Raw genomic sequence first — 12,625 nt, forward strand, 5'->3', positions numbered from 1 at the left:
AAAAAACCCAACCACCACCACCAAACAATCAAAAACCACAACAACGAGAAACAAAAACCAACTTTTTCTGCAGATGACACTCGGGAAATTTTAAGCAATATAAAATCACATGCTGTAATGAGGTTACTGCAAGGAACAGTTAAGACCTGAGCATATCCTTACTAGCAAGGTAGAACATAGGCAGCAGAGAGACTGCTTTTTGTGTCTCCTACAACCAAACTTGTCCTACACTCACTTTGATTGTTGAAAAGGGAAGAAACTACCACACAGCTACTCTGGCAGCTGAGCAGTTGATCTTCTGTCTCAAAAAATCACTTCTTCCATTTCCTTCTGCCTTGCAGGTATTTTCTTATGAGTAACCTCAGGCGTTTTCATCTCCAACTTAGTTATAAAGCCTGCAAGGCTTCAGCTACTCTACAGCAATACCACTGTGCACACTTCCACCCCACAGCACATAAACTCTCTTGGCCCTCAATAAAGGAGTTGTAACCAAACTTGGTTGTGTCACAAAGTCCCATAGGCAAGAACAAGAGATAAGCAGTGAGTTCATGATATGGCTGTAGTGAGACCTAAATGACACCTCCTGTCGTAGTCCTGATCCTGGGAGAGGGAGCCAACCCTTGTGATAACTTGAGGCACTGTTACTCACAGATATTTCATCCCTCTTGACAGAAAGACTAAAATACACATCCTTCCCCCTTAATGATTCAAGCAAAACTCGACAGTGAGCAAGGTGTATGAAACCCTAAGAGCAGGCATCATAGAAAAGCAATTACTAGGTCATAAATGTTTTGTTTTGAAAAGCATCCGCCCACAAGGAGTGAAAGCCAGTTCAAAAAAGATGGGCCTGGGAACATAACTATTCTCTTGCACAATCAATAACAGTTTTACTCCTGTAGTTTTGTCTCTAAGGTTCTGCAAAAAAATGAAGAACAAAGGATATTTCTGTAGCCAGAAGGGAATACCGACAACCACGACTGAACTCTTTATAAGACTGATACAAAAACATCCTGTGATATCGCTAAGTGTTTGAAGGTGGCTAAAATACCTTGAATTTGGCAATAGCAAAATTTACAGTAAGGTTCACTTGTGACGGCTGGCCTAATTGACAAAGACCTTAATCACTGCCTGCTGGTATAAATTGTAAGTGGAATAAAAAGTTTTCCAGATCGCTTGCTGTGCCTGACTGTGAAAACACTTGAGCAGAATCTAGGCTTTGATATGCAAATTTCATTCCCTCTTCTCTCCTTGAAAACTAAACACAGTGTATTCAGAAGGTATAAATGGTGGTCAATATGTACCTGCTTCTTGACACCATCCAACCTGGGTGCCGCTCTCCCCAGTAGGCAAGTGTGTGCAGTAACTTTTGTGCTTCTGTGGTTATTTGCAAGTTAAAACTAAGCTCTATCCAGAGTGCAGCACTTAAGCCACTCCATTCTTACAGCTGAAGAAAATGGGTGGGAAGCTCACAGAGTACAGGGCGTTGTTTCAGATAAAAGACCCAAGGAATCAAGATTTCTGTGAGAAACTTCACCTTAAAAAGCAAAGTTATGTGCGTGCTCCTAAAAAAACTAAAACCAGATCAAAATAATACAGTATTTCTTTGAAAAAAAACAAGGAAAGATGTGTGTTTCCTGGCTGACAGGGCACCCGTGCCACTGGGCACACTGTTCAGGCAAACCTGGCACGACTTACAGGTTGGTTGATGTGAAACCGGGTTGGCATTCTTCTCATGATTGCAGAGTCAAGATCCTGAGGACGGTTGGTGGCTCCCATCACTATTACCTGCATACACCAACAGAAAAAACTAGTCAGCCTGGAACCAGCTTTTGAAAACATCGCTATGCTGGAGTTTCAAAACCAAACATGTGACTTTTCCACACTTTATCAGGAACATCGACATTTAAAGAAGTTACACAAGGTTTCTCGGTACTGATTTCAGCAACTGGATTTAAAAAAGAAGCTGAAGAAAGCGCTGGCACCACAGAGAACCATCTGTGTGGAGATTTTTCACACTGGTCTGAAGCCTTCTGAGCCCAATTTGAACGTTCAAACTCTAAGCAGTAACCCAAAACTTCTGGTTATAAGTGTCGGTGATGTCTCTTTAGTTTCTGCGGGTCTGGGAGGAACCTGAAAGGAGACGCTTCGGTAAGGTATTAAAAAACTTGGCATTTTTGTGCTATGTGGAAAAAAGAAATGCAATCAGCTCATCAGAATGACCAAACCTGCAGCTTTGGCATGCACTAAAATCTTTCTCCTTTTTGTTTAGCATTAAAAAAAAAGCATTACAAGTCAGTAAGAACCTCTATGCACTGGTGTACTGCAAGAGCAGTGCATTAGGTGTGGACAAGCCAAGTTCAACACAAGGAGAGTATTTACCTCATTTGACCGCATTCCAATTGTTAGTTTAAGAACAAATTTACTTCCCATTCACATCATCTTTGTTTTCTCATTTGTTATTGTAAGTTATGTACATTGTAAACAGCCAGTCACGAAAGTGAGAAATGTCAGGGAAATTAATCTCCTATCAATTCAGTTTCTTGACATGCCCTGCTCTTTTGTCTGGGGTCACTGTAGCGCAGCCAGTCCTGGCAGCTCCGGCAGCCCCTGGCCAGGCCGGGTTGCGTGTCCCGGAGCAGAGTCGCTCTGCCACCTAGAGGCTTCATCACACCGTGGCAAATTGCTACGCACGGAAAAAGCCAAAAGGTGCGTTTTTCACCGGGGCTGCGGCAGTTTTCACCTTGTAGAAAGAGTCACGCACGCAAGGATGCCAAACACAAGCTAATGCTTGGCTGAGCTGCCTCCTGCAAAGGGGCATCGCTGCACCTGTGCTGTGCTTCCTCGGGTTTCACATCAAGATGGACCTGTTGAGATTCTGGAGCGTGTTCAGAGAAGAGCCACAAGGATGGGGAGGGCTCTGGAGAACAAGCCTGATGAGGAGCGGCTGAGGGAACTGGGCTTGTTTAGCCTGGAGAAGAGAAGGCTGAGGGGAGACCTCATCACCACCTCCAACTGCCTCAAGGGAGCTTGTGGAGAGGTGGGTGCTGGTCTCTTCTCCCAGGTGATGGGGATAGAACAAGGGGAAACGGCACCAAGCTGTGCCAAGGGAGGTTCAGGTTAGAGATAAGGAGGAAGTTCTTTCCTGAGAGGGTCGTCAGAAGCTGGCACAGGCTGCCCAGGGAGGTGGTGGAGTCACCATCCCTGGATGTGTTTAAAGAGCGGGTAGATGAGGTACTTAAGGATATGGTTTAGTGGGTAGACAGGAACGGTTGGACGTGATGATCTCAGATTCCAACTGAGCAATTCTGTGATTCTGTGAAATGTTGCTCCCTCTGTGCTACTGGAGCTGAGGAACCTTCCCAAAACCAGCTTTGCCTGCAGGTTCTGCAAATGTGGGACCACTCCAGGGCACAAATACAGCTGTGCAGGGCTTCCAGATTCAAACTGTCCCTTCAAGCAGGACAGCTCTGTTTTCCAGGCACTATGCCACAAGTTCCTGCTCAAGTACAGACTCAAGACTATGTCCTTGGCAGGTTTAGCCCAAAACTGAGCACACTTTCCAGGTGCAGTCAACACAGGAACAAAGAACATTCATCACAACACTTAATTTACAATTTCCTCCTAGCATTTGGAATTTTTGTTACTGTAACTGTTATTCAGACAAAATTGGTTCGGCAAGAATCCAACAATCAACCCAAAGCTCCCAAGTAGACATTTGTAATTAACAGAAGAGCCTAGCGAGTGGGCTGTCAAAAACGGAGACAACGCAAGTGTCAAAGCTATTGCTTAACGAGCACTTCCTGAACTGCAATGACATCTCAGGAAGGAGCCTGAAATTCGTTATTGAAACAAAACACTCCTAAAAAAAATTGAAACACCTCCTGCAGTGTCTACAGGCAATTGTTTGTGTTGCATTTTAGTGAGGTGGCTCCCTGCCCTGTAAAACATATGAGTAAGGGACAAGAGTGACTTTTCAGGCTGAACTCGAGAGATGGGGAATGAACAATTCTGAATGAACTGCTCCAAAAAGTTGTCAGTATACTGGGAAAAAAGATAATACATTCAAACACCAGAAGAAATGTGTGCTTGCAAGATTGTATCAGCTTCCAGTTGAGCATCGATACCTTTGGGCTCCTACTACTGGTAAGCAAACATTCTGCTTTAAAGTCCCTTGGTGTATAGATATTCACTATGTTCTACTCAGTTTTTTTTAAAAATCAACTGAAAATAATCTTTAGTACAAGTTTGAGAGAGAAGGAAAAGCAGATTTTACAGAGAAAAAACTAATGGAGGTCAGAGCATAGGAACCAATTCACAGAAAAAGAGAGATTTAAAAGGCTGAAGATTTTAAAATTGAAGAATAAACATCCTTTTTAAAGGCTTTAAAAAGATTGCTCCAGTATGTTCAGAAACATACCAAGGGGGCTTTCATCTACGCTACATTCAAGTCATTTGTTTCATAAATGGTTTTTGTTTCTTTCTCTGTTTTTACAGCACCAGCAGCTTTTGGGTTTGTTTCTTTTTTCCTCTCCAAAATACAATACTTCTGTCGAGATTGTGGGAGAAGGACAGAAGCATACGGGAACAATGGGATGGAAGCAGGGCTCTATTTAATAGAATTTGTCTTTTGATAACATCAACTTGGAACCCTTTCAGATTAACTCCAGTTTCTAGTGCTTGCCTGATGCCAGTCTAAGGCTTTTCTGGAAACAAACTCACCAACCCACAGCTGGGATGGACACTCGGATCTTTCAATACCTTTCCTGAAATCAAAGATTTCACTTCACCTGAAGTTGTCAACACTGTTGACAAAATGTTTTTCAAAACGGTTTAAAAGTGCCCAATTTTGGCAGCTCAAACTATACAGCTGTATGATTGAGACTTAAGACACTCCTGAAACTAACCCCTCTTAATTAAAACCAAAACACCTACAAAAACAGTCTTCTCAAGAAGAAAAATGTTCTACTAATAGAACTCCTCTCATTCCCAAAATATTCTTGTAATCACTAACACTGACAGGTAAAGAACCTCTTTTGGCCATTTACCACCCTCCCAAATGGCTCAGCACGCAATAACCGAGAGGGAAGGATCCCGTAACTTTTCTCGTCATCTCTGTACTCACTTGGCAGTTGTAATCAGTGTCCAGGCCATCCCACAGACTCATGAACTGAGCCTTCATCATAGCTGTAGCCTCATGGTCAGAACTTGACCGACTTCGTAAGAAGGAATCTGTATTAAAGGATTCAGTAAAGCAGTTTACCTTCAATCCTGCCATAGAAACACTGCTGTTCAACTTCTCTTGTGCAGACTTGTGCTATTTGCTATCTTACACGTTTTTCATAAGCCTTATCAACAAATGAAAAATATTTTATGATGATGAAGTGGAATCTCATCACTTCTTTAAGCACATCTTTTAAATAACATTACACATGTACTCATCACATGAGACTGTCCCAACTCGTGCTCCAAATTTTCGCTTCCCTGAATTCATGGGAAGTGTAACTTTCACCTTAATTTCTCACGCAGAAATGGAAGCATTCAGTGTCTGGCAAGCTAAAGGACACCAAAGCACAGGAGAACAGCAAGCTGCAGGACTCACTAGTAGGCTATACACTTTGTTACGCAGAGCTCTAGCTCTGCTAGTGGTTGACTAATGACTTTCCAACTGGTAGAAAAACACATTTTCCAAACGCATACAAAAGGATCAAAAGCATCTTAGGAATGTAGCCCCTTCATAAACCCCAGCTATGGAAAGGGTAAAAGCTTCTCTGTTTCTGCAAACTGCACAACTCCCTCTGAGTGCCAGTGCTATAAGACAATGAGTGATCTTAACCCAACTCCTCAAGTTCACGGGGACTTGAACACTGATGTGACAAATCCAAGTGCACTGAACCACTGGCACCTTTGCTGTCTTCCTAGCTGAACTTCTCCCCCCACTTCTTCAGCCTTATTAAACTATTATTCCCGAGCTCTCCTAAACCTGTATTTTACTTTCCCTTACATGCCCTCATGGCAGAAGCATTGAGGTATATTTGGTGATGGGTTTCCTGAATAAGAAGTTCCCTTGACAGAAGAAAAGCTTTCCTCATGAACCACCTTAGCCCAACCAAAAATAAGCAGCAACTTATAATTACTTAATTACTTGTAATTTCCTCCACTAACACGAGGAAGAAACACACCGTTTTTCCTACTTTGGCAACATTACTTTACAATACTATTTATATTACTAAATCTCGTTTCAGATGACAGTAAATCAATACACCCATCAACCTGAACAAACAATTTAATGTGACTCTGCTACAGTTACTTATTTAAAAAATATATATATATCTTTTTTTACCTATTTCATCAATAAAAATGATGGATGGTTGGAGCTTTATAGCAAGGGAGAAGACAGCAGCAGCCAGTTTTTGAGACTCTCCATACCATTTGTCCGTCAGTGTTGAAGGCTGCAGATTAATAAATCGACAACCCGCTTCCTTCGCCGTAGCTTTGGCGATCAGCGTTTTGCCACAGCCAGGAGGGCCGTAGAGAAGAACTCCTGTAAAAGTAACGGCGTTAACGCTCTCTGGTCGCTGTACAGAAAACACGCTCTGGTGTAAGAGACCTGAGAGTGTCCAGGCTTGTATTTTATCCAGGCTTTAGAAGATAAGAAACTACATTACATGGCGTTCCATCAAATCAAATACAGAGTTATTTAAGATAGCCTTATCATAAAATGAAAGCTAAGAATATCTCAAAAGAGGTATGGTGAAACGGAAGGGAGACATTTGTCTGAGAGATGACTGGTTTATTACTGCGGCTGTAAAGGTTACATAAAATGAAAACACTATTCATTTCTTGTAAGCATTTGACAAGCCTTGTTTATAGCCAGTTCCAGCCTTGTGAATAAAACTTAGCACAGAGAGGAAAAAGGAAAAAAAAAAAGCGCCCACAAACATTTTGAACAAATTACCCACAATTAAATGTGGCACCTCATATTATTTTTAAACTTGTCACAGTGCAAGAATCCACAACAGTGTTTTTCTAACACAGTTGTAAAGAAAACAATTTAAAGGAAAAAAAATAAAAGTCAAACAAGCCTGGAACACAGAGAATTACTAGGGGTTTTTCTTCTGTTTATGTGACTGATGACCACAAACATAATTACTCTGAAGCACTGATTTCCTATTAACACACAGTACAAGCCACTAATAAAACTGGGTAGCTTGCCATATATGGAAAGTCTGCTTTAAAAAGATAAATTAAAAGCATAATTTTTTCCTTCAGCTTCTTAGATCATGACATTAAAGTAATTTTCCAGACAGCTTCAATTTGTGACTTAAACAAAAAGTAGCCTGGAAAAACTAAACAAGTTACAACACTGTTGCATTTTCCACCACTCAGTACATGAAACTGAGACGGTCACTGATACAGGCAGCAATTAATGGTTTTCAGAGAATTTTCAGAAGACAATATTCCAGGAATCAGAGCAGTAAAGATAAACTTGGGCATTTTGTCCAACATTTTAGGTTCAAATTCTGCTTGTCTGCAGTAACACACAGCAAATACGACCGTAAGGACTCCAGCAGAGAGAGTCCAACTTCTGGTTTACTGTTGGAAAATCAGTTTGTCATCTGCCGGTTTCCTTACTGCGTCAACACCGTGCAGCTCAGCTCCAGGGAAAATCAAGGCTTCTCCAGAATAAAAATGGGATCTCTGCCTCTTTGAATGACTGGAATTTCCAGGACTAGAACTGAGAGATGTCTGGCAAGATCAGCTTGCATTGACGTCTCAAGCTTATGACGTATGTTTCTATGATACTGTAGAAATATTAACCAAGGGTACGAAGCTGCACAAGTAATAGCTCGCCTCTGCCAAAGGACAAGGTGGGGTGCAAGAAGAAAAACAACCGACAACTTAGGTAGCTAAAAACGTGGGCTACACAGATTAGTGCACCAAAATGTAACATGAGTTATTGAAAAGCAATTTTTGCTTCATTATCAAGACATAACTTACTCACTAGAACTTGCCGTGACTTCACGGCAAGAGACAAGGAAAGACCTGAGAGTTTTCCCTGGCATCAGTCCTAATGGGTGCACTGTGGACTCGCAACCCACTTCCTCTTTCCTTTCTGGGTAACTGTAACTTTTGTCTTTTTGGTGGGTTTTCTTTTGATTGTTTGCTTGTTCGGGGTTTTATTTTGGTTTTTTCTGATTGTTATAATGCCAACATACAAACCCGTAACATTTCCTCCTACCTTTTGGTGGCTGTAAGAGCCTGGAATTTTCAAACAAATATTTCTTCTTGATAGGCAAAATGACAGTGTCTTTCAAATCTGTAATAACATCATCTAAGCCTGCAATATCACTCCAGGTTACCTGATATGGAAAAAACAAATATTAGAAATTATTTTTTTAGTCCCTGCCAGCCAAAAAATATCCACAAGCTTAAAAGAAGTGCAAGGCCTCAAAAATCAAAATTACAAGTGATTAAAATACTTTGCTCTCAACTATGGAATTTTAGTTTTAAATTACAGAAGTGTTTTCTATGTATTTCCGTAGATACACACACGTGACAATGTCATCCAAAGCGCTTTAATTGGAGTAACACAGCAAACAGTTTCTTACGTGCATGCTAAGCGGGTCTACGAGATGTGCAGCAATACTCATTTCGTATTCAGTAAGCTTGACATTTTTCACTCCAATTTGCTTCATTAGTTTTTCAGCCTGGGGGGAAATAAACCACCAAGAAAATCGGAGAAAGGAACTGAATACTTAACTCGAAAAGTAGTTTTTAAAAGAACTGCTGCTTGGAGTCTGAAAAACTCCTCCATAAGTCACAGCTGAAAAGAGCTTACATCTTTCTGAAGTAGAAGGTTCTGCTATTTCCTAATGACTTGCTGTCACTTAAGTGAAACTAAGTCATATGTCTCAGTTCCCAACAAGTAAGTGCCACACCAGCCCTCCCACCCCCACACCCACAAGTCATACACTATGACCTGAAAAGCTAAACAAACATTAAAACACAGCGTTTGCTGTTCAGGTGGGCAGACACACAGGTAACCTCAGTGCAAAATCGCCTCCACAATCTGCACACGAGTTTCCAAAGCCGATACAGATTTGTTACACTTAAAAAAGAAAAGGCCCATTAGTCCTTACAAGCTTTGTACAGGATTCAGAGGAAAAGCCTGAAACTTGTTATTACACAGAACTCCACAGTTCTTTCATATGCTTAATTATTTTCATTCACAGCCCTGCAAATAATACACACGCACTTTAATGAGAGACGTATTTGTGCCATTATAAAAATGCACGCCCTGCCTCAAACCTCCCCACTACCATACCAAGGAGAGATTAATTCAGTTTTGAGAAGAAGGAGAAAAAGAAAAAAGATAATTCACAGAAGCCAGTCAATTTTTTTCGATGTATTGTTTTCTTTTTCCCAGTTTAAAAGGAAAAGTCATTTGCTGTGTCAACACGCTTTCCCAATTCCGTTTCTCTTTCTACTCAAACTTGTGGTTAAGCCTGACACGCTTTTGGGATGCTGCAACCTCTTATATAATATCTGGCACTGGCACAGATTGTGAAAGCTGATTTGTAAAGCGGGGCCAGTTTTTTTTTCCACTAAAGATTGCATTAAAAAAGAAAACCCACCCAAAAAGAGAATTAGGTTGCTCAAAACTGCTCTTTGAATCTGCGAAATCTGTGTCAGCCAGAAAACAAAAAGACATTGCGACATTTCCTTCAATACTTTCCAAAGGAAATATTAAACTTTTGGTTCTGAAATGAACCTAAAGCTTTTCCCGGAGCATTAAGCCCCGTGAACCATTCTGATTCAACATAAAGAATGAGGCTTTTCACTTTTTTCCTCTCCTTTCCAGGGCATTTTGACTGCTGGTGGAGGGGAGAACAGAGGGACAAAGTGCAAATGTGTTCTTAAAAAAGCATTTGGACAGCAGTGCCACTCTTTGTGACAAGGAACTACAGGCTCTGCCTCTGCCATTAACCTGCCGAAAAGTGGCAGAAAATTAAGTTATTTCTGCTCGGGGTTTTAAAAAGTAACCAAGAGAGTGATGAGAGCACTATGTAATGTGACTGCTGCTTAGCAAAGCTGTCACTGGGACCACACACTTGCAGATCACAGAACGTCAGGGATTGGAAGGGACCTCAAAAGCTCATCCAGTCCAATCTCCCTGCCGGAGCAGGAACACCCAGATGAGGTTACACAGGAAGGCGTCCAGGCGGGTTTTGAATGTCTGCAGAGAAGGAGACTCCACAACCTCTCTGGGCAGCCTGGGCCAGGGCTCTGTCACCCTCACTGAGAAGAAGTTTCTTCTCCAATTGAAGTGGAACCTCCTGTGTTCCAGTTTGTGTCCGTTACCCCTTGTCCTATCATTGTTTGTCACCGAGAAGAGCCTGGCTCCATCCTCGTGACACTCACCCTTTAAATATTTATAAACATGAATGAGGTCTCCCCTCAGTCTCCTCTTCTGCAAACTAAAGAGCCCCAGCTCCCTCAGCCGCTCCTCATAAGGGAGATGCTCCACTCCCTCCATCATCTTTGTAGCCCTACGCTGGACTCTCTCCAGCAGTTCCTGTCCTTCTTGAACTGAGGGGCCCAGAACTGGACGCAATATTCCAGATGTGGTCTCACCAGGGCAGAGTAGAGGGGCAGGAGAACCTCTCTGACCTACAACCACCCCCCTCCTGATACACCCCAGGATGGCATTGGCCTTCTTGGCCACAAAGGCACAGTGCTCATCACAGTGACCATTAGAGACAACATTGCGCCCCAGTTCAACAGTTTTGCCACCACTTCAAGCGAGAAAATTTTAACTTGTTATAAAACGTAAGCACTGAAAATGCTACCATCCTAGATCCTGAGATTTACTAAAAGATGCTTTTTATTCTTATTATTCCACACGCTTTCATCAATTACTTTATCAATTACTGCAAATCCAGTTTACGTAAAGTCAGCAGATTTCTCTGTATGCACAGTGATGAACAAGACAGCACTTCACACAAGTATTTACGAACCAAATCCTACCTGTTTCTGAGCTTCTACTTTCTGCTTTCTGGTCGGATCAATGGCATCAACCATCCATTTAATGGTGAAATATGTTACAGCACCAAATATAGTTAAACGAAAAATCAACCCGACCACTTCATTTCGGCTCAGAGGACGTGAAAATGCTTCAGCATGGACCATTTTGCCTCTCAACGCTAAATGTAAAAAAGCACAAGGAGAGACAGAAAGAAAGAAAATTAAAGCTGAGAAAACACTTGCCTCATATTTAAACACATTGTATAAAATCTGTTTGCCATGCACACCATGGGCATAAAGCTTACCACGAAGCTATAACGAAATAACTCAACAATAGCACAGCCCCAACAGATAAAACTGCATCAGATTAAAATGTGCAGCGCTGAGTATAACTGTGGATTCATTTCCACTTTCAGGAAGCAAAGAAGAAATGGCAGCAACGATTTGAGGCCTTACTTCTTGACTACCTACAAAAAAGTCCTGATTTCACTCTTCCCTCAAAAAATCTGCATTCCTTTCAGCTACACAATACCTTAATGAAGCAAAAAAGATTACTTTATTTCAGTGCCAAGTTTACTCTCCCACTAAGACTGGCATTTTGTGACTGTTATTGACCCAAGAATGCCAAGTCATGGAGACAAAGGTGACTATGTTATTTAAACACGGAATTCTTTTCCCTAAGAGGAAGTTAAAAGGAAAAGCACCTGATTGCCACATCAAGGAGTGACTGACAACTTGCATTGGAATAAAATGAGGTTAAGAGCTGAGGCCTGCACCAAGCAGAATATATATGGAGTTATTAATATCCCTAGAAAATGGAAAATACTGGATGTGGCACACAGCTATCAAGGGAAAAAGCTGGCTGCTGTATGAGCCAAACCCAGAAAGCACAGCACCTTCAAGTTAAGGGAGCACACTGCAGAGAGGAAAAATCTCTCCCTAAAACACTGCAAAAATGACTTATAAAGTCAAAAGTCCTCTTTCCCCAATCTACTTTCTCATCAGCTGGCGGGGTTTCTGCTTGAGAATCCCCAGTGCTCTCCTCATTCACCACCCGATTTTCTCGCTGCAAGGACAAAATCAGTGGCAATTCCTCTGGCAGCTTCCAACACTCCCTGGCCGGTCTCCAAGCTGAGCTGTCAGACAGGGAAAAGCCAGGCTACCGACAGCCAAGATATCCTTGAATTCCCCCTCGCTCGGCCAGCGGTTGCACGATGTCAACCTCACATCCAACTCAAGGCAATGCTGTACCACAGATTCCATTTACCAGGATTTGGTAGACTGGAATTAGGAGAAGCACCACGACACACTTACCAAAGACATCAACTGTATTCCAGTGTGGATCACTAGAACAGTTTTTGGGGGGTTTTTTAACTCTTCATTTTCTGTTTAGAAATTTTAAAATCCAAAAAAAAATCCTGCTTGGAAATCAAATACTAGATACTTAGGCATCTAAGCAAGTAATACAGAACGAGCAGATTCTGTGTGTTCTCTTAAAACTGATTTCTTAAAATAAAAGGGTTATATATTCAGCCAACAAGAAAAAGTTTCCAAAAAAGCCCCAATGAAAAGTCCCACCTCTTATGCAATCCTTGCCCTG

The 12,625-nt window shown here is 41.7% G+C and overlaps 1 protein-coding gene across 1 annotated transcript; it reads right to left on the minus strand.

The window, feature by feature from the left end:
* Positions 1 to 1,681: 1,681 nt before the first annotated feature.
* Positions 1,682 to 11,303, minus strand: ATAD1 (ATPase family, AAA domain containing 1; the record flags this gene model as incomplete). Its single annotated transcript, XM_010192496.1, has 6 exons — positions 11,029 to 11,303; positions 8,610 to 8,708; positions 8,240 to 8,360; positions 6,341 to 6,541; positions 5,123 to 5,229; positions 1,682 to 1,785 (listed from the first exon to the last, which is right to left on the minus strand). Coding segments are annotated over exons 1-6 (794 nt in total), but the record flags the coding sequence as incomplete, so codon positions are not given.
* Positions 11,304 to 12,625: the final 1,322 nt, after the last annotated feature.

Source organism: Mesitornis unicolor, unplaced genomic scaffold (assembly GCF_000695765.1).
Source record: "Mesitornis unicolor isolate BGI_N332 unplaced genomic scaffold, ASM69576v1 scaffold23539, whole genome shotgun sequence".
In the NCBI taxonomy this organism is placed as follows: Eukaryota; Metazoa; Chordata; class Aves; order Mesitornithiformes; family Mesitornithidae; genus Mesitornis; species Mesitornis unicolor.